Here is a 20,349-nt window from a genome sequence, read left to right on the forward strand (position 1 = left end):
ATTATGCATTACTTGAGGTCAAAGATGACATCTTTAATCATTTATAATCCCCAACCCACAAGAGCACTTTGCCTAAGTACTTTGCCTTTTTGAATCGAATCAAGTCATGACTTACTGCATGATTTAACTTCCTGCTCACCACTGTCAGATTCCAGTTTTGAAGCCCAGGGACACACAGACCAGGCAACAAAGCACCAAGCTCAAGGGCAATCATCACATGTATTCCCATGCACAGGACTGTGCTAGGCAGTATTAGACTAACAGTACTGACCTTCTAAGAACCTGTCTTTTCAAAATCTATACTGTTGGCTACATATGGGGAGAGTTTATATAAATAATTAGAAGAGTTCAACTTTCTTTTACAGTTACAGCTTTGTTTTAGGACTCTAAGCTTGTCTGTACTGTACAGTCAGGTTGTTAGGTGGTTGTTCCATGATACTGGAACATTCATGATTAGAACAGTTCCCCCTCTGCATGTATTGAAGTCAGAATTCATTCAAATCCAGCTACACACATAAGCTGGCAACTGGGGTTCTGCTGTTCCCTCAACTGGTCCCACATACTGAGCTTCTTGAGGCCCTGATTTCATGTCGTAAGCTACATAGTTTTCATAAAACATGTATCAGGATTCATTTAACAACCTCAAATAACGTGTGTTAATTTTGTGTATTTGTGAAAGGGAACCATCACTTTCTGTGCGATATAAAGGATTTCCAGGGGTAATTTTGACTCACGTTTTCACCTTCCTCCCTGATTATCCAGCCCTGTAGTTAGATGGGCCCCTGCTGTTTGAGCTCCTACTATGTGCCTCATACGTGGCTGGGTCCTGGTATAAAGGGAGGGGTGAGATTCTGACCCTGACCTAGAGGAGGCCATAGTCTGGAAGGGGACAGGCGTGTGACAAATGTGGTACCTTCAGTACGCGTACCTTCAGAGGCTGGGGTGGGGTGGGGGATGAGGCTGGCAAGCAGCAGGGAGTTAAGGAAGGATCTAGAGATGATATCTAAACCAAAGCTGGCCTTGAAAGAGAAAGAGTCTGTCAGATGAAAGGAGGAAAAGGGAGGTTCAGATGAAGGGAAAGAAGATGAGAAACTAAGTAGTTTCGAGGAACTGTAAATGATTCCATTACCTGGAGCGTTAAACGAAGTAAGATAGCAGAGAAGAGGTTCTGTTTCCTTGCAAAGGAGCTGAGACTTTGTTCTGTATACCTGTGTTTCCCATAAAGCACTTGAATTCCTTGGGGTGCTTGGTAAAAATGAGAATTCCTGAATTCCGTACTGCATTTACAGAATCAGAATCTCTGGGAGAGGGACCAGGAATCTGCATTCTACCAGCTCCACGATGCTTCTGCACGCTGAGGTTTGAGAACCATGTGGGTGATGGGGAGGCACTGAACAGTGTAATGTAATGTAGTGACTTGCTGAGACACTGATTTTTAAAGAGGCTGGGGACATTATAGGGGATCTACTGACAGTGTGCCCCGGGAAGCAGGGAGCTGCTTCCTGTTGCAGTAGTCCATGTGAGCTGTTACAAGTGCCAGAACTAAGAGTGATGCGCTGGAGTAGAGAGGACATGGCAGATTTATAACACGCTTAGGAGGGAGAGCGCAGGACTTGAGGACCAAATTGAACTTCCAGCTGTTTGACTTGAGTGATGTAGGGGCGTGAGGTAGAAGCGTGAATGGTTAAAGCTGTGGCCTCGGAGGCTACACAGCCTTGGGTTCCAGCCCCAGCACTGCCACTTTCCTACCCATGCAGTTGGGGAAGTTACTTCACCTCCAGTTGCCCCTCTCCAACCCTCCACCTCTGAACCCCAAGTCTGATCTCTTTTCTGAGTTTGGTTTTTTTTAAGACTCCACATATAAGTGAGATCATACAGTATTTGTCATTTTCTGTCTGACTTATTTCACTTAGCATAATACATTCAAGGTCCACCCATGTTGTTGCAAACGGTAGGATTTTTCTCCCTGTTATGGTTGAATAATGTTCATACACGCACACACACACACGGCCCACAACTTCTTTATGCATTCATCCATCGATGGACACTTAGGTTGCTTCCATGTCTTGGCTGTTGTAAATAGTGCTTCTGTGAACATGTGGGTGCATGTATCTTTTCGAGTTAGGGTTTTTGTTTCCTCTGCAAAAATACCCAGAAGTGGAATAGCTGGATCATATGGTAGCTCTATTTTTAATTTTCAAAGGTACTTTATACTGTTTTCCATAGCAGCTGTACCAATTTACCATCCCACCAACAGTGCACAAGGACCAACAGTCCACATCCATGCCAGCATTTTTTATCTCTTGTCTTTTTGTTGATGACCATTCTCACAGGCATGAGGTGGTATCTTGTTGTGTTTTTAATTTGCATTTCCCTAATGACTAGTGACGTTGAGCATCTTTTCATGTGGCCTTTGGTGAATCTTCTTTGGAAAAATGTCTATTCTGGTCCTTTTCCCATTTTTTAATTGGGTTATTTAGTTTTCTGCTACTGAATTGTATGAGTTCTTTATGTATTTTAGATATTAACCCCTTATCAGATATATGGTGTGCAAATATTTTTGCCCATCCTGTAGGTTGTCTTTTCACATTATTTTTATAAATTTATTTTATTTTACTTTTGGCTGCATTGGGTCTTCGTTGCTGCGCGCGGGCTTTCTCTAGTTGCGGTGAGCTGGGACTACTCTTTGTTGCGGTGTGCAGGCTTCTCGTTGCGGTAGCGTCTCTTGTTTGGAGCACGGGATCTAGGCACATGGGCTTCAGTAGCTGTGGCTTGTGAGCTCTGGGGCGCATGGGCTTCAGTGGTTGTGGCTCGTGGGCTGTAGTGCGCGGGCTCAGTAGTTGTGGTGCACGGGCTTAGTTGCTCCACGGCATGTGGGATCTTCCTGGACCAGGGATCGAACCCATGTCCCCTGCATTGCCAGGCGGATTCTTAACCACTGCGCCACCAGGGAAGTCCTTTTCACATTATTGATAGTTTATTTTGCTCATTGACAGAAATGTTTTAGTTTGGTATAGTTTCACCTGTTTATTTTTGCTTTCCTTGCTTGTGCTTTAGGTGTCATATCCAAAAAATCGTTACCAAAGCTTGAGTCAGGGAACTCTATTCCTGTTTTCTTCCAGGAAGAAATTAGACCTGGTTTCAGGTCTTATATTTAATCCATTTCAAGTTAATTTTTGTCAATAGTGTAAGACAGGGGTCCAGTTTCGTTCTTTTTTTTTTTTTTTTTGCAGTACGTGGGCCTCTCACTGTTGTGGCCTCTCCCATTGCAGAGCACAAGCTCCGGACACACAAGCTCAGCGGCCATGGCTCACGGGCCTAGCTGCTCTGAGGCATGTGGGATCTTCCCAGACTGGGACACGAATCCATGTCCCCTGCATTGGCAGGCGGACTCTCAACCACTGCGCCACCAGGGAAGCCCCCAGTTTTGTTCTTTTATGTGAATATTCTATTCTAGCACGAAGTTTTTTCTCTCTTGAGTATTCTTGGCTCCCTTGTCAAAATATTAGTTGACTGTATATATTTGGGTAATTTTCTTGGCTCTTGATTCTTTTCCATGGGTCTGTTTGTTTTTATGCCAGTACCATACTGTTTTGATTACTATAGCCTTATATTATAGCTTGAAATCAGGGAGTGTGATGCCTCCCTGCTTTGTTCTTTCTCAGAATTTCTTTGGCTGTTCAGGGTCTTTTGTGGTTCCATATAAATTTTAGGAATGTTATTTCTACTTCTGTAAAGATTGCCATTGGAATCTTGATAGGAATTTCATTGAATCTATAGATGGCTTTTGGTAGTATTAACATTTTAACAATATTAATTCTTCCAGTCCATGAACACAGAATACCTTTCCACTTATTTGTGTCTTTTTCAATTTCTTTCAATATCTTGTAGTTTTCAGAGTAGAGATCTTTCACAAACTCCTTGGTTAAATTTATTCTTAAGTATTTTATTGTTTTTGATGCTATTATCAGGGAGATCAACATCTTTGTTTCTTTTTCAGAAAATTCATTGTTAGTGTATAGAAACGCTACTGAACTTTGTATGTTAATTTTGTATCTGCATCTTTACTGAATTCATTGAAATCAGCTGTGATGGTAGTATTTACACAATAGAAACGGACCAATGCTACAAATCAGAACTCCTCCCCCAGCCCTACAGCCCCTGCCCCTCAAGAGCCAAATTACCAGGACAACATATAATCATCCTTAGCTTTGAAGGAATGGAGGCTCAGGAGAGCCCAGGAAGGAACCCAAGCCACCTGTAACTCTGATGCCCCTGCCTTTTTAATTGCACGACGATTCCTCTTCATCTAAAATGTCCTTTAACTACTGTGGTTTTCCAAAGTTAAGATATATGACATCTCCCACACCTGAAAACATAATGCATGCCCACTGTGAATGAGCTATTGTCTTACTCTAATATTGAATTGCAAAACAGTCCTGAAGGAGTGTAGGGAAGTGGCTTAGAGCATGTGTTGATTCCTTGAAACGCGGGGATTATTTTTCCCTGCACTGTCAGAGTTTGCTGACTAGAAGCCATGAGCTGGTTTTGTCAGCTACTAAAAAAATCATTGAACAACGGGGAAGCCTGAAGAGGTGGGAGGGAGTGAAAGAATTACAGATGAATTGTTTCAAATTATGCAATTCATCCACCATACCTTAATGAATTCTTGGGATGTGTTGAATGAACCGCTCATTTGTACTCTAGATCAGTGTGCTCTCTTGTCATATCAAATGGATGTGTAAAATCACTTGGCATGAGTTCAGAGGCTTTACAGGAAGGTGTGATATTTTACGCCCCTCTTCCCTGCCTCATCTCTGCAAACCATCACCTTCCCTGCCTAAAAGGAAGGGAGAGCATGCTAATTTGGCATCTGAGGTCATTATAGGAACCCTGTCCCCACCCCTTGAGAATCTCATCCTTGGAAACTCCTCTTGGATTTCAAATGTAAAATGATGCCACTGTTATGAGTGTCAGGCACTCCGCTGTGTTGTAGGATGCAACAGAGAACGGGACAGATGTTGCCTCGTCCCCCAGGGAGCTCATAGTTTAGTGAGGGAGACAGTGAACCAGTTAAAATGGAGTTTTCTGAAAGATTTAATGGAGAGAGCATGATCCATGTGAACCCAAAGGGTAATTATCCTCACCTCAGAAACCTGATATCCTAAGGTCCAATTAGAAGCAATGTGTGTATTTAAAAAATATATAAAGGGTCGGGAGAACCAGGTTTTATTCTTTGCTCTGTCTCTTCCCTACCTTTGTGATATACCTAGCTGCAATTTCTCATCTATAAAATGGAATGATAATATTTATCCTGCTAACTCTTGGGATTGTTATAGGGAGTGCACAAGAGAATGTATATGAAAGTGCTGTAAATATTACTGAACACTTCCTTTTCCCATGATGTAATGTGGGTTGTAATTTACTCAGTCATTAATAATTCATTTAGGGACCCATTCATTCAGCAAACATACGTTAACACGTACTTGGTTAAAGATCCCGTGTTAGACCCTATGTTTGGCTCAATTTCATCCTCTTGCATTATCCCATTCTAAGTATCTAGTTTCATTTAGCATTAATTTTCTTACTAAGTTGGAGTGGGGGTGAGAGGAAATTTACAGTTATTGCTCCCCTATTTCAATCCAGGGACTTATTACCTTACCTCTGTCATCTTCCTGGAGGCAAGGGCAGGAGCACAGATAAGAAGCTGTTGGTTTGAAAATTCATTCTGTGCTTCATAGGCTAGTTTAAAATCTGGGAAGTCTGGGGAAAACAAGTGTAATTATCTTATGGAATTGTTGTCAAATTGTTTATAATTACTTTTAAAACTCACATTACTCATTTTACTAGCCAAAATCTAACCATCAAGTGAAATCTTTTACATCAGAGTAGACAGGAAAAGATTTTATAACTACTGTATATGTTTTATGTTACATTTATATTTGTTATGAAAGAACTAGTTTTCATTATTTAGAATACTTTGTGGAGGGTGGGGAAATTTTCTATAGACTAAATAGTATTTACTAAATATTTTGAAGAGGGATGCATGACCCCAAATTATTTCTAACTTCTGCAATTTCTGTTATTTTATTTTCGTCGCAAGACACTTTTATTTTGGTCCCAAGACACTTTACAAACACTTGGACTTCGGGCATTTCAGTGTAATGATACTATGCTGTAGTTCTGCATCATTACTCAACATTAAGATTTTTCTAGTTTAATTGCTAGTAAAAATAGTCAGCATTAATTGTCCCTCAAGAGTATGCTGGTGGATTTCCTTTAATCCTTAGGAGTAACACTATGTTCCTGCTGTACTTAAAAAAACACAAATAGAGTTTTTTGTAAAAAAAAGAAAAATGATGATCAATAGCTCTGACAGGACAAAAGATGCTCATAAGAATCAAGTGTTGTTACGAAAATGCCAACCCCAGCTATTTGGAAACCGAGCCCTGTGGCTAAAAGAGAAAGATTTTTTAAAACAAATATAAAATTTAAGTGGCAATGCCTGTTGCATCTAGCTCTTTCAAAAGTATGTAAGCAATCTGGGACTAACAGATGTGCCTTCAACCCTGTGATTTTTTTATTTACATGTGGGGCAGCAGACTCAAGCTCTAGTTAACTTGAGACCAAGAATAACAGGGGGGCCAACGCATCAGCCTGGAGCTTGGAGGGGGTTGGAGAACCTCCTGCCAGCAGTGTGGTCCTCTGCAATGTAGAGGTGTTGCTCTCATGGCAGGTACTGAGCATCCTCACATTCATTTCAAACTGGGCAGAATCTTCCTTCTCCTTGGTCCAAATGGTACTGATAGAGTCCAACTAAATGTCTTCCCAAGTTTTAAAATTATACCCCCAAGTACAATTCTTTCCCATTTATACTGACACTCAAAAGTGTGTGTTTATTTCTGCAGAGAAAAAAAAAGTGCTAGTATTTTTTGCTCATATCTTTTCCTTCAGCATCACCTCTATTTTTTCCAAAGGACAATTAAATCTTTTTGGCTAAGGCACCTCTGAACTTCTACTAAAGCACGTGTCTCCATTTTTCCTTTCATTTCAAAACTCAACTGCTGCTGCCTGCAGAGCCTTCTCTGAATAGAATAGGCTTTGTCCTTAGCAGGATGGACCAAAGTTTAAACAGAAGAGGGCAGCAGGCAGGTTTAAGGACAGCAGACCAATGCTCATGTACTCTGTGCAGGTGCTTCTTACTCCCCTCCCCGTTTTCAGCATTTCTTTCCCCTGCCTGTATGTCCTCTGAGCCATGGGTGCACTTCCAATTTTACAAAAGCAGGATCTAGAACAGCCTGGGTTTTTCTTTACAGTCAATTCTTCTCCAGTGTCACTGGTAGGACTTTTTTTTATTATGTTTCTTTATTTGGTCCTCAGTTCTTCATCCCACTAATAATTTCCATGCTTCTATTTATCAACCTTTTTTTTGTTTTGTTTTGGCTGCGTTGGGTCTTGCTGCTGCGTGCAGGCTTTTTCCATTTGCGGTGAGCAGGGGCTGCTCTTCGTTGTGGTATGCGGGCTTCTCACTGTGGTGGCTTCTCTTGTTGCTGAGCACGGGCTCTAGGCACGCGGGCTTCAGTAGTTGTGGCTCACGTGCTCTAGAGCACAGGCTCAGCAGCTGTGACACACGGGCTTAGTTACTCCGCGACATGTGGGATCTTCCTGGACCAGGGCTCGAACCCACGTCCCCTGCATTGGCAGGTGGATTCTTAACCACTGCGCCACCAGGGAAGCCCTTTATCGTTTTTGATGAGTTAAGTTTTTATTCTTGAGAGACCCTGGCCTTGCCCCCACTACCTTTTAAAAAGTATTTATAAACTGAGTATTTTAGAAGAATTATTTCTTTTCCTGGTCCTTCGGTTTTGCTATACCTGTTAACCAGGTGTTACTCAGACATCAGAAGGAATGACCAAAAGCTAATACAAAGTGGGCACATACCTCCTTCAGGGGCCAACCACCCCTTACCCTGCCACCCACCAACAGATGCCAACGCACCATTTTTAGAGTGTTAGCTGATCCCATGAACTTGAATGCTATAGGGATTCTGTGCAGATCAGGTACAAAGATCATCTCTGCTGAAACATCTGAAATAAAGTAGAATCGTTTGTCCTACAACCTAGAAGACATTCTTTTGAGGATCTGGATCTCAGAGTTTTGTTTCATGTTAGGAAGAGATAGAGAGGCGGTGAGTCATCTTGTTAGGGTCTAGGATCTCAATAAAGCAACTACCCTGTGGGTCTGGTGAGAACCAGGTGATAAGATGGTTCACCCAGCAGTTCTGTTGTTGATTTTGTTCTGAGTTTAATTATATCGCAGTTTTACTTCCTAAATGCAAAAACCAGTTTCCTAAGCAGGCTAAGCACGGGCTTGACATTGGCCATCGGCAGCATATCTTTTCTACTCTTTCCTGAGGCCCTGCATTGACGTCTAAAAACAAATATCAAGTTGCTATTTTGAATATGAATGAAATGATAAAACTGAGGCATAGCGCTCTCTCTCCAACTATGAAAATTTAAACCTCCTTCCTGATCATTTCTTTCTTTTTTTTTTTTTTTAATTGCGGTATGCGGGCCTCTCCCTGTTGTGGCCTCTCCCGTTGAGGAGCACAGGCTCTGGACGCGCAGGCTCAGCGGCCATGGCTCACGGGCCCAGCCGCTCTGCGGCATGTGGGATCTTCCCAGATCGGGGCACGAACCCGTGTCCCCTGCATCGGCAGGCGGACTCTCAACCACTGCGCCACCAGGGAAGCCCACTTCCTGGTCATTTCTGAGCAAAGTTCCTTCTGTTAATATTTGCATGGTCTTATTAAAATGAGTTATAAACACTTCATTTGAAACAAAAACAAACATCTGTTAACTGTAGTCACCTTAGCTTTATTTTTTCACCTGCTTTCATCTCTTCCATAAGAAACTCTAGAAGGATGAGAGTATGACTTGGATTAATTAATTTTCTTTTGCCTTTCTTATTTATTTAATCTAGAAAACATGGTCAGGATATCTTTTACAGGAAAGAAACACAACTTATGAGATACTGAATCTTTGAAAATAAATCACTCCAGTGTATGAAAATCAGCCTGCTAGTTTTATAACATCTCTGACCTTACAGTTTGTTAAAAGTGCTGAAAGTCAAGAGTCCAGGTGTCTAAGAGCTGCTGAGTGAGAGGGTGGGATTTTGGCAGAGCTCCCAAATAAGGCCCGCTCCTATAAAGTGTCCTTAATTGTAACATTAGTTTTTATAATTGTGTCTTTGTGAAATCTAAATATATTTTAATCATGTTAATATGCAGCTATAGTTTAATAAGAGAAGATTGGTATTTGCCCCTCGAAAGGTGATTTTGCAAAGACTTTACAGAATTGGTCTGGAAGAGAAGTTTAGTAGAATATGGATTAAGTCAGGGGAGGGGTTCCCCTTTTTTTTTAAGTGTAATTTAAAAAAACATTGCATTCTCAGGCTACCTATAGAAGACTGAATGTTCTCTTGCCGAAACTGAGAAATCTAACTCTCTATTGTTTAATTTTCTGTGCTTTTATCGTTTATTTTCAGGAACCAAAGGAAGAAATAAAGGGGAATTTACAAATCTTCAAGGAGTAGCAGCATCTACAAATGGGAAGATATTAATTGCAGACAGTAACAACCAGTGCGTGCAGGTATGGCCCCTAATTGTATACCTTTAACCACTTACACTGATAAATAGATAGACCTGCATAGTTTCCTACTTAAGACTTAAGATGCAAGGAAAGAAAGGGAAGCTTATGATGTATATATAAGCTATTTTTCAAACAGAGTTTGCATGTTCTGACCTGTAGTACTTATGACAGATGTTCTTGCCTGTCTTTCCCACTCATTTCTATGCTAGTTCACATTCCAATGAATGTAATTTGTTTTCCAGATATTTTCCAATGATGGACAGTTCAAAAGTCGTTTTGGCATACGAGGACGCTCTCCCGGGCAGCTGCAGCGGCCCACAGGAGTAGCTGTGCATCCCAGTGGGGACATAATCATTGCAGATTATGATAATAAATGGGTTAGCATCTTCTCATCAGATGGGAAGTTTAAGGTAAGATTAACTACAACTGGCCAGTCGAGAGAAGGGACAGGAAATACAAGATGAAATTGTCTTTTTCTTTGGATCTAGATCCAATAAAATATTCAGTTTTTCATATGTAAAGACGTCTTGACTTCGTTACATCCAAGATTAATGAAGTGAGAGTCACAATGACATTGTCATAAATCTACTCATGTATAACCTAAATGTGGCTTCATTTTATAAAGCAATTAGTTTGCTCAGTTGCTTTCTTTTATACATTTTAAAAAATATTCTTTTCCATTATAGTTTATCCCAGGGGATTAGATATAGTTCCTTGTGCTATACAGTAAGACCTTGTTGTTTATCCATTCTAAATGTAATTGTTTGCATCTGCTAACTCCAAACTCCCAGTACATCCCTCTCCCTCCCCTGCTCCTTCTTGGCAACCGGAAGTCTATTCTCTATGTCTGTGAGTCTGTTTCTGTTTCATAGATAGGTTCATTTGTGCCATATTTCAGATTCCATATATAAGTGATATCATATGGTATTTGTTTTTCTCTTTCTGAATTACTTCACTTAGTATGATAATCTCTAGTTACATCCATGTTGCTGCAGATGGCATTATTTTGTTCTTTTTAATGGATGAGCAGTATTTTATTGTATATATGTACCACATCTTCTTTATCCATTCATCTGTCGATGGACATTTAGTTTGTTTCCATGTCTTGGCTATTGTGAGTAGTGCTGCTATGAACATAGGGGTGCATGTATCTTTTTGAATTATAGTTTTGTCCGGGTATATGCCCAGGAGTGGGATTGCAGGATCATATGGTAGTTCTATTTTTAGTTTTCTGGGGAACCTCCATACTGTTTTCCATAGTGGCTGCACCAATTTACATTCCCACCAACAGTGTAGGAGGGTTCCATTTTCTCCACACCCTCTCCAGCATTTGTTATTTGTAGACTTTTAAATGATGGCCATTCTGACCAGTGTGAGGTGGTACCTCATTGCAGTTTTGATTTGCATTTCTCTAATGATTAGTGATGTTGAGCATCTTTTCATGTGCCTACTGGCCATGTGTATGTCTTCTTTGGAGAAATATCTATTAAGTTCTTCTGTGCATTTTCCAATTGGGTTGTTTGTTTTTTTGTTGTTGAGTTGTATGAGTTGTTTGTATATTTTGGAGATTAAACCCTTGTCAGTCACATCATTTGCAAATATTGATATTTTCTCCCATTCTGTAGGTTGTCTTTTTGGGGTTTTTTTGTGTTTGTTTTGTTTTTGTTTTTATAGTTTCCTTTGCTCTGCAAACAGCTTGTAAGTTTGATTAGGTTCCATTTGTTTATTTCTGTTTTTATTTCTATTGCCTTGGGAGACTGACCTAAGAAAACATTGGTACGATTTATGTCAGAGAATGTTTTGCCTGTGCTCTCTTCTAGGAGTTTTATGGTGTCATGTCTTACATTTAAGTCTAAGCAATTTTGAGTTTATTTTTGTGTATGGTGTGAGGGTGTGTTCTAACTTCATTGACTTACATGTGACTGTCCAACTTTCCGAGCACCACTTGCTGAAGAGACTTTTTCCCATTTTATACTCTTGCCTCCTTTGTTGAAGATTAATTGACTGTAGGTGTGTGGGTTTATTTCTGGGCTCTCTATTCTGTTCCATTGATCGTATGTCTGCTTTTGTACCAATACCACACTGTCTTGATTACTGTAGCTTTGTAGTATTGTCTGAAGTCTGGGAGAGTTATGCATCCGGCTTTGTTTTTTTCCTCAGGATTGCTTTGGCAATTCTGGGTCTTTTATGGTTCCATATAAAGTTTTGGATTATTTGTTTTAGTTCTGTGGTAAATGTCATGGATAATGCTTTTTTGTTTTTTAAATACTGTCAGGTTTACCTCAATTCAATGAAAAACAACAACCTTTAGAAAAGGTTATTAAGAGGCAATTTATATTTCCCAAATTAGCCTACAAGTTGTCATTTATGAAGTTCCTTCTACTTTCTCAGTTCCTATCTATCAGTACTTTCTGTGATAGATGATATGGGAGAAACAGAATTAATATGACATGGTCCCTACCTTTTAAAAATGTAGAAGCCTTTTGAGGAAAAAAGACAAATACACAAGAGATAACAGAAAACAATTCATGTCAGCCTTTAAGCAATCATAAATTGTTTGGTACCATCTAGAACCATAGTGTTATAGTATATGATATAGGAATTGGAGGGAAAAGAAAACCGGGGCCAGCTTCATGGAGAAAATGTGAGTGAGCTACACTTGGAGGGATCCCATCATTTGATGCACTTGCTGTTACTCCCAGCATCATCCTCTGTTTCTTCATCCAGTCAGTCACTGAAGAGTAGAGAGCCCTTTGATGACAACAGAAATCTCTCTTCTAAGGTGTCATCAAAGAATATTGTCATCCAGCCCATTTTCTACATTTGTTCACAAGAAGATTATGAAACTTTGTCACAGGTGTTTTGAAGGCCGTGTTCACTATGCCTTCCACATTCCCCCGTCCAGGCTTCTCTTTCTGTTGACAACATGAGCTTTAAGTCAGATCAAACCACTGGAATCCCAGCTCTACGGTTTATTAACTGTTTGGCCTTTGGCAAATTATATGACTTCCTTGAGCCTCAATAGCCTCATATTTCAAATCTGGATTTAAAAAATCTGTCTTACAGGATTTGGGCAAGGGTAACATGAGATTTTATTTCTGGATTGTATATGTGCCTTGTATGAAATAGGCATCGAAGAAGAGTTCTTTTCCAGTGCCTCTAATGACCCTGCCCAAAACATGACGTCTGTTTGATCAGCTGTGATTTTGGCTTCATGACCTCATACCACCTGCTGGTGGTCACTCCTTTGTCCAAACTTACAGAGATGATGCTCTTCATAATCGATTCTGGAATTCAGAAGATACACGAAGTTCACTCATTAGTCTCTTATTGGAGGAATTTATATTTTCCTTTTAAAAGTCATTGGATCACCACAGTCACCTCATCATTTTCATTAAAAGAAGTTACTTATGTAATTATTCACCCTCAAGTTGGAGCCTCTGTTTTGCATGGGGCAGCATGTTTTCAATCTAGGAGAATAAAAACTGTCATCTCTAATTCCACCGTATTGCACAAGAATCTTCAATTGTCATTGATTTGTTTTGTTCCACTAGAGATTTGATGACTCTGTATGATGGCCATATACACAGGAAGTTCTTTTGCCTTTCTGCATCTCTAACTTCCTCCCCTTCTTTTCTGTTTTCATAATTGTATTTGTGGTAAGACATACCCAAATATGACAGCTTTAACATCAATAGAATGAACACTGTTTAACGACCTCTTGAAAATACCCTTTTAGTTTGGAGACAACCCATTTGTTCTGGTTTCATATCTTAGCAAAACTATGACCTGTCTTTTCAAATTCAGACTAAATTTAACTAACTAAATTTAAACTAACACTAAAATAGTTATTGAAACAGTTTTATATCTACTTTATTGAAACACTTTATCTCTAATATATTAAATTGAAACAAAGGTTTTATATTTAAGAGAGAAGCGTTTCCTAAATTAAGTATTTTTCACTCAGTGATTCAGTGTTCTAAATGTAATAGCCTTTCTTCTTGGAAGAACTGGATTCTGATAGTTGGAATACTGTTGGTAACAATTGGAATAAACACGAAAGAACACTCATGCCCCCTAGAGGATTGGGGGAATGGATATGGTGTAGTTTCATCATATTCCCTTTTTTTAATAGATACTGATCAAAACCCAAAGGGTAAAAGGATAGCAAGTGAAAACACTTTTGTAGTTTAATGGGATTTCCTCCAAGTCTGATGGCCATGAGCATAAACAGAGAGAGACTTATTTTCTTCTTTGGTGGAATTCAGTAAAATTAAACAGGTGCTCAGAAAGACAAACTTTTAACACAAATGTGGATTCTCTGTATTTATTCCTAGTAGTTCTAGGGATACAATTTCTTATCTCCTTTTCTTTCTTTTACTCACCAATTTCTTAGCCCTGATTTTCATTCCTCTCTGCCTCGAATTTTTTGCTTTCCATCTTCCCTCCATCTAGGAAACTTTTGTGACCCCAGAACAGATGCAGAGACCCCTGGCCACCACGTATTCTAAAATATCTCATCTCTTCCCTCTTCAATTTAAGGACCTATTTGTTGAGTTAAATACTTTCATTTAACTTTTCCAAAGCCAGGGTCTAACATATCCTTGCTTATTGTTCTGTTTAAGATGGTAGACACATTGTCAGGACACATTGTCTTATTTCACTTGGTAGAATCTAGTGCAGCTAAACGGAGAGTGATGAAAGGAAATGGAAGGAAAAGAGGTTTTGGTTCAACATTTAAGTTTTTTCTTTTAGAAGTGCACTAGTTCTCATTATATAATAGAATGGCACTGGTCCCTTATTTTCTGTTTTTATGCTACATAGTTATCATCCACTTGGTATTATATGACTGAGTCATTCTAAGTAACAAACACTGTTCATAATATTAGGTAGTGATAATATTCTTGTTAATACTCAAGAGTTTCCTCTCTTCCTTTTGATCTCTACTGACATATCTTCCATTCTGACATGAAAGAAAGTATATAATTTTTTTTTTGCAAGCTATTATGTTATAGTCTCTGATCTTTGGGCTAGATTGCAAAATCAGAATTAAATTAACCAACAGATTCCCTTGCAAGAATGCCAGTGTTTCCTTCCTAAGTAAATGTACCTCTTTATTCTAAAGAGATCAAATCTGAATCTCAGTCATTTATAAACTTACAAGATCCTACAAAGTCTGAACCTCCACGGTGGAAAGGTCCCCATCCCTCTCTCCATACTCTCTCTGCACGTATCTTCATGTGTTTGGGGGAAAGAAGATAATCCTGCGCGTCAAGTATAATGTCAGCTGGATAGGGTGGGAGAGAAGGAGATCGTGCTTGACAGTCTCCTTTATCCTTCAGAATCTGCACAACCCAGGAGGTAAATAACATAGCTGCCAGTTTATAGATGAGGAAACTGAGGTTCAAACTGGTGAAAGAAAGGATGAATTTTGCTTTGAAAGTTTGATCCTGGTCGACTGGACTAACTGTGGTGTCATAAAAATAATTAGGAAATCAGGAGGTGCTAGTTTGGGGTTTCTTTTTTATCTTTTTTTTGGTTTTTTGGTTTGTCATTGGTTGAGTTTGAGGTGATAACCTGTAAAATAGGCCATGACTAAAGATATGGATTTGAGAATCTTACACATGGAGGTGAAAGTTGATGCCATAGCATAAATGAGATTTTAGAAGTGTGTAGAGTTGTGCTGTCCAATATGGTAGCCACAGCCACATGTGGATACTGAGTTCTTGAAAGGGGGCTGGTCTGAATTGAGATGTGCCGTGAGTGTAAAATACACACTGGATTTCAAAGACTTAGTCCCCTAAAAAGAATGTAAAATAGTACGTTAATAATTTTTATATTGACTACATATTGAAATGGTACCTTTTTGTTATATTGGGTTAAATAAATACATAACTAAAATGAATTTTCCCTGTTTCTTCTTCTGTTTTTTGATGTGGCTACTAGCAAACTTTAAGTTACATATGTAGCTTACATTACATTCCTATCAGACAGCATTAACAGAGAGAGGGAAAGTAAGGGGACTAAAACAGAACCTTTGAGAAGGTAATTTTTTTTAAGTTTAAATTTTTAAGTTAAAAAGTAACACATGCAAATAGATTTTTCAAATAAGCCTACAGAGAAGTATAAAATAAGAGTTTTTCCTACCTTCACTAATATCACTTCGGAAGATATAAACACTATTTGGTTTCTTACTTTCTCTTCCAGGAACATGTATACATACAAGCACATATTTAATACAGATGGGCTCAGACCACTCACTGTTCTGTACCTTGCTTTGTTCAGTAATATATCTGAAGGTCCTTCATAAGGACCTCCATAAAAGGACCTTCATAAAAAGGTCCTTCAAAAAAGAGGGTAGGCGCTGTGTCTAACTCATCTTTGTCTACCAGGTGCCATGTAGTGGGTGCTCTATCAGTGTTTGTAGAATTAGTGAACAAATGGGTGAATGAGTAAAGTACTACTTTATAAATACTCTAGAAGATGGAGGTAGAAAAGTAAAGGTATAAGACATGTATCTTGCAACAAACAGACATTTATATGCATGCTATAGTCTATTCAGAAAAATGAGTAAGATTTTAAATGCATATTGTTTAATAGAAATCTAATGCTTTTTTGTCATTTTAAAATACTGTGAAAACTGGAACCAATCATCATTATTACCTGTAACAATGCTAGACTTTGGAAGTTAATATATTGAACAAATATTTGTTGAGTACCTGTTAGGCACCAAGAAGTGTGCTAGGCTCTGAGTACACAGTGCTGGATAAAACAGACATGATTCCCACCCATGTGGAACTTAATTGTAGTAAAGTTCAATGGCAGATGCCTCGGAATTTCGATATTAATTACGACATATAATAATGACAGTGACTGCTTCCCTTTAATGACTGCTTCCCTAACATGTGCTATGCTCTACACTAAACACTTTACCTACTTTATTTTACTTAATACATATTCCAGAAATATCAATGGAAGTGACTGATGTCATTTTTTGACGTTTTTAATATATAAGGAATCTGTATCTTAAGGAAATTAAATCCATTTGTGCTATATCAGGTGTGTCCGAAGCAAGTGACAGGTGTGGGACGGTCTTCCTACTCCTCACTCGGTGATCTCTTGCTATACCACTTTACAAGGGAACTGTGGCCCTAGTTAAGGAGATTCTAGAACAATTTTGGTCGTGATTCCTTAAAAAAATGATTTCCTGTAAATATCGGTAACAGATAATGGAGGTGACAAAGACAGTTTTCCAAGACAGACGCTCATTGTGGCCCTGTGCACCTCTGTTTGAACAGTCAAGTAAATGTTTGCTGACACCAGTGTCTGTCTTCATGTTCTGGAGTGCTTTCTGCACTTGTTTCTAACATTTCTGCACTTGTTTCTAACAGACAAAAATCGGATCAGGAAAGCTGATGGGGCCCAAAGGAGTTTCTGTGGACCGCAATGGGCACATCATCGTGGTGGATAACAAGGCGTGCTGCGTATTTATCTTCCAGCCAAACGGGAAAATAGTCACCAGGTTTGGTAGCCGAGGAAATGGGGACAGGCAGTTTGCAGGTACACTCGATGGTAATATGTAAACCCCCTTTTTTATGCCTCTTCTGCTCACATTTGCATGATGTTGGAGCATGCTGAAGACGCCTCCTCCCCAGTGTTTTTGCTGGCTTTGGGAAAGATACTGGGGATGGAATCTAAGCGGAAGCATGGTTAGATGCTGCTCAATGACTCCGCCCACAGTAAGTTCAACTGCAGCCCGTGTGTGGCTTTTATTGGTGGCAGTTTACAACTCAGAAGTCTAACCTTCGAATATTAACATTAAATAAAATATAAGCTTTAAGAAAATGTTTTTTAAATAAAAATGTTTGACGAACCATGGAGAACCTCCTGGTTCCACCTGGCTGTAGCTTTATTTAAAGAGCTTCTGAATGAGAATACTTTTCACCTGTCTAGGTGATTATACGAGAGCAGGAGTTGAGAATATTTGCTAAGCACAGGAAGGGCGGTCTCTTTTCCTTCTTTTTCTGGTGTGCCACTTTGCAATCACTTCGTTTTTTACATCTGCAAGAAGAGGCTGAAAACAGTTGATTAATTTTCTTTTGGAAAGGATGCTTTTGGCAATTCGTGTTAATTTGCATAACCTTTCTTTATGCTTTGTCTCCAGTTCTGCCAGGTTCTGAATGTCACCCAAAATTACAAAGTGTGGGTTTCTGCTCTACTTGAAAAAAATGTTACATATTGGTGCTAAGAGTTACCATGTCTCTCCTCGGTGAGAGCTGAGGGTCCTATATGACTATCAGGGAAGCTGGCAGATGTGACTTTCAGATGGTGGTGCGGAGAATGATTCCTGATGCTTATTGCTCATTCCACTTCATGAGGGCTGCTGGAACTCTTAGCTTGATCTGGAAGAAGGCAGAGTAGACAGCCACAAGTGTAGAATGCTATCGAATTCATGTTATCTGGAGCCAGAGGTCAGGCTGAATGACCTTCAAGGACTGAGTTTACGATTCTTTGTTCTTTCTTAAATAACTAAGTTAATATGTGAAGTTTCATAACTACTGTGTTGTTGTAATCATTTTAGTTGTTATGGTCATCACATATTTTTTCCTATCTTTATTTCAGGTCCCCATTTCGCAGCTGTAAATAGCAATAATGAGATTATTGTTACAGATTTCCATAATCATTCTGTCAAGGTACCATAAACACATCGATTGTTGTTAACTTTTAACTGTTTTTATTGAGGACTCAGTCTGGGAGAAAACATAACACTCATATATACACACAGGACCTAGGGGAGGTAGCCGAAAAGAGAAGATTTTTGTTTCTCCTTAAAGATGCGGGTTTTAATTTGGACATACAGACTTTGGAGAGTCAGAAAAGTGAACAAAATATGGTGGCAATAAGTTTTTTAATTTGAAACTGGTGTAAATGGAGATAACTTGAAAATGAAATTCAAAAAAGCAGTTGCTTGGGGGCTTCCCTGGTGGCGCAGTGGTTGAGAGTTCGCCTGCCGATGCAGGGGACACGGGTTCATGCCCCGGTCCGGGAAGATCCCACATGCCGCGGAGCAGCTAGGCCTGTGAGCCATGGCCGCTGAGCTTGTGCGTCCGGAGCTTGTGCTCCGCAATGGGAGAGGCCACAACAGTGAGAGGCCCGCGTACCACAAAAAGAAAAAAAAAAAAAGCAATTGCTTGAACTTAGAGAGGCAGAACTTTGTGAAGCTTAACGTTTCGTGGCTATTCAGTAAATTAAAATGGACCACTTTCTTCAATTTTCTGCATTATAAGACCTTTCAAACAAAATTAGATATCAGGACTCTGCTACAGCAACAGATTTGGGGAGGGAAATAGCCCTGGCATGCATTCATGTAGTGTATTTCATACATCTTAGAATCCTTTCACACACTTGGTGTTCCTGAGAAAACAACGCCCACCTCCCTCTCCCAAATAGTGTAGTACATCTTTCTTACTAGGTAGAGGAGAGAAGAGAGATTTGACCTTTATTATGAGCAAACCAGGAAATACTAAAGTGATTGAAAACCAATGTCTCACTTACCGAAAAGAGAAAATGTTTAATGACATTCTAGACCAAGCTTCTCAAAGTGTGATGTGTGTTCCATTGAAGGGGAGGCCAGGTGGTCCTGGGCAGTGCACTGGCAGACATTTTTCTTTTAAGTGTTGTGTATATATTTTTAGAGTTACCTTCTGTTTACATCAAGTCATACTGGTTTGCACTTATAGAAGTGATATAAAGTTTTCCTTGTAAGGAAATTCATTTAAATTTTTTAAAGTGAGGCATTTCAAATGTGAGGGAGGATAAGAAAACAGCACAGGTGGTAGGCCAATGACTGAAGTTTGCACTTAGAGACAACCATTGAGCAACAAAACTTTAAAAACAATTTGCCATTGTTGACAGCTAGAATAGCTAGATGGGGATAGGATTTTAACACCCTAAGGTACTCTCTCTTCACTGCTTCATTTCCCCATCTCTTCCTGGAAGAAGGTACTTTTAACCTGAGTAAATGGGAAGGCCTTGAGCTTTTGAGATGGGTGTCAAGTCCCTGTGCAAAGAGGAGAGCACAGTGGGCCATGGTGACGGGGCGGGATGAGGGGAAATGGTGCCCGCTGCTGCTTACTTGTAAGGCTGCTTCCTGCCATGTAGTCTCTCCAGAGTTGCTACCATAGTCGTGGGGCTCCATTCTCATCTCCCCGCCTCTCTCAATGCCCAGCCTTGGTAAAAGGAAGAGGACAGTGGGAAAATCTTTGGAGGAGGAGAGAAACAGAGAGCAAAGAGGCAGCAGGGCCTGTGCTTGTGACGGTCCTCCCAGGGGGCTGTAACAGTCCTGTGTGATGAACATAACTATAGAAGGATAACTTGGCTATTATTACGCTTCCTGCCCTTCACTCTCTTTATAGAGGAATCCTTCATTTAACTGTAGCGCATTCAATGAGAAGAAAATGCATATAGATCTTAACAGTGTCAAAGGCCAGCAAAGCCTGGCATAGGTGCTGCCTACCCCCACCAGAAGACAGTGATGTTAATCAGGTTGCTCTTTTCTACTAAGCACACCTGTGGGCTCAGAGCCTTCCCCGTCCCAGTGCCCCAGGCAGCTCTCTGAACCACCTAGTGTTGGTATGTGGGAGGGCTCCTGTTTACCAGCCCTGACGGGTGCTGGAGGAGGAAATAAAACATGTGAGTG

General features: G+C 39.8%; 1 protein-coding gene across 3 annotated transcripts in view; it reads left to right on the forward strand.

Annotated features, from left to right (window-relative positions):
- TRIM2 (tripartite motif containing 2) overlaps positions 1-20,349 on the forward strand; it is a 102,078-nt gene that overhangs the window by 68,765 nt on the left and 12,964 nt on the right. For 2 of the 3 annotated variants that reach the window (XM_027117221.1, XM_027117222.1), the window contains 4 exons: positions 9,547-9,650; positions 9,893-10,060; positions 17,042-17,210; positions 18,273-18,343. In XM_027117221.1, coding sequence (XP_026973022.1) covers positions 9,547-9,650; positions 9,893-10,060; positions 17,042-17,210; positions 18,273-18,343 — 512 coding nt within the window. The remainder of the gene's footprint in view (positions 1-9,546; positions 9,651-9,892; positions 10,061-17,041; positions 17,211-18,272; positions 18,344-20,349) is intronic. The other variant, XM_027117223.1, reaches the window with a different exon arrangement.

The sequence above is a fragment of the Aethalodelphis obliquidens genome, unplaced genomic scaffold (genome assembly GCF_003676395.1).
Source record: "Aethalodelphis obliquidens isolate GAN/ISIS:26980383/991018 unplaced genomic scaffold, ASM367639v1 scaffold17, whole genome shotgun sequence".
In the NCBI taxonomy this organism is placed as follows: domain Eukaryota; kingdom Metazoa; phylum Chordata; class Mammalia; order Artiodactyla; family Delphinidae; genus Aethalodelphis; species Aethalodelphis obliquidens.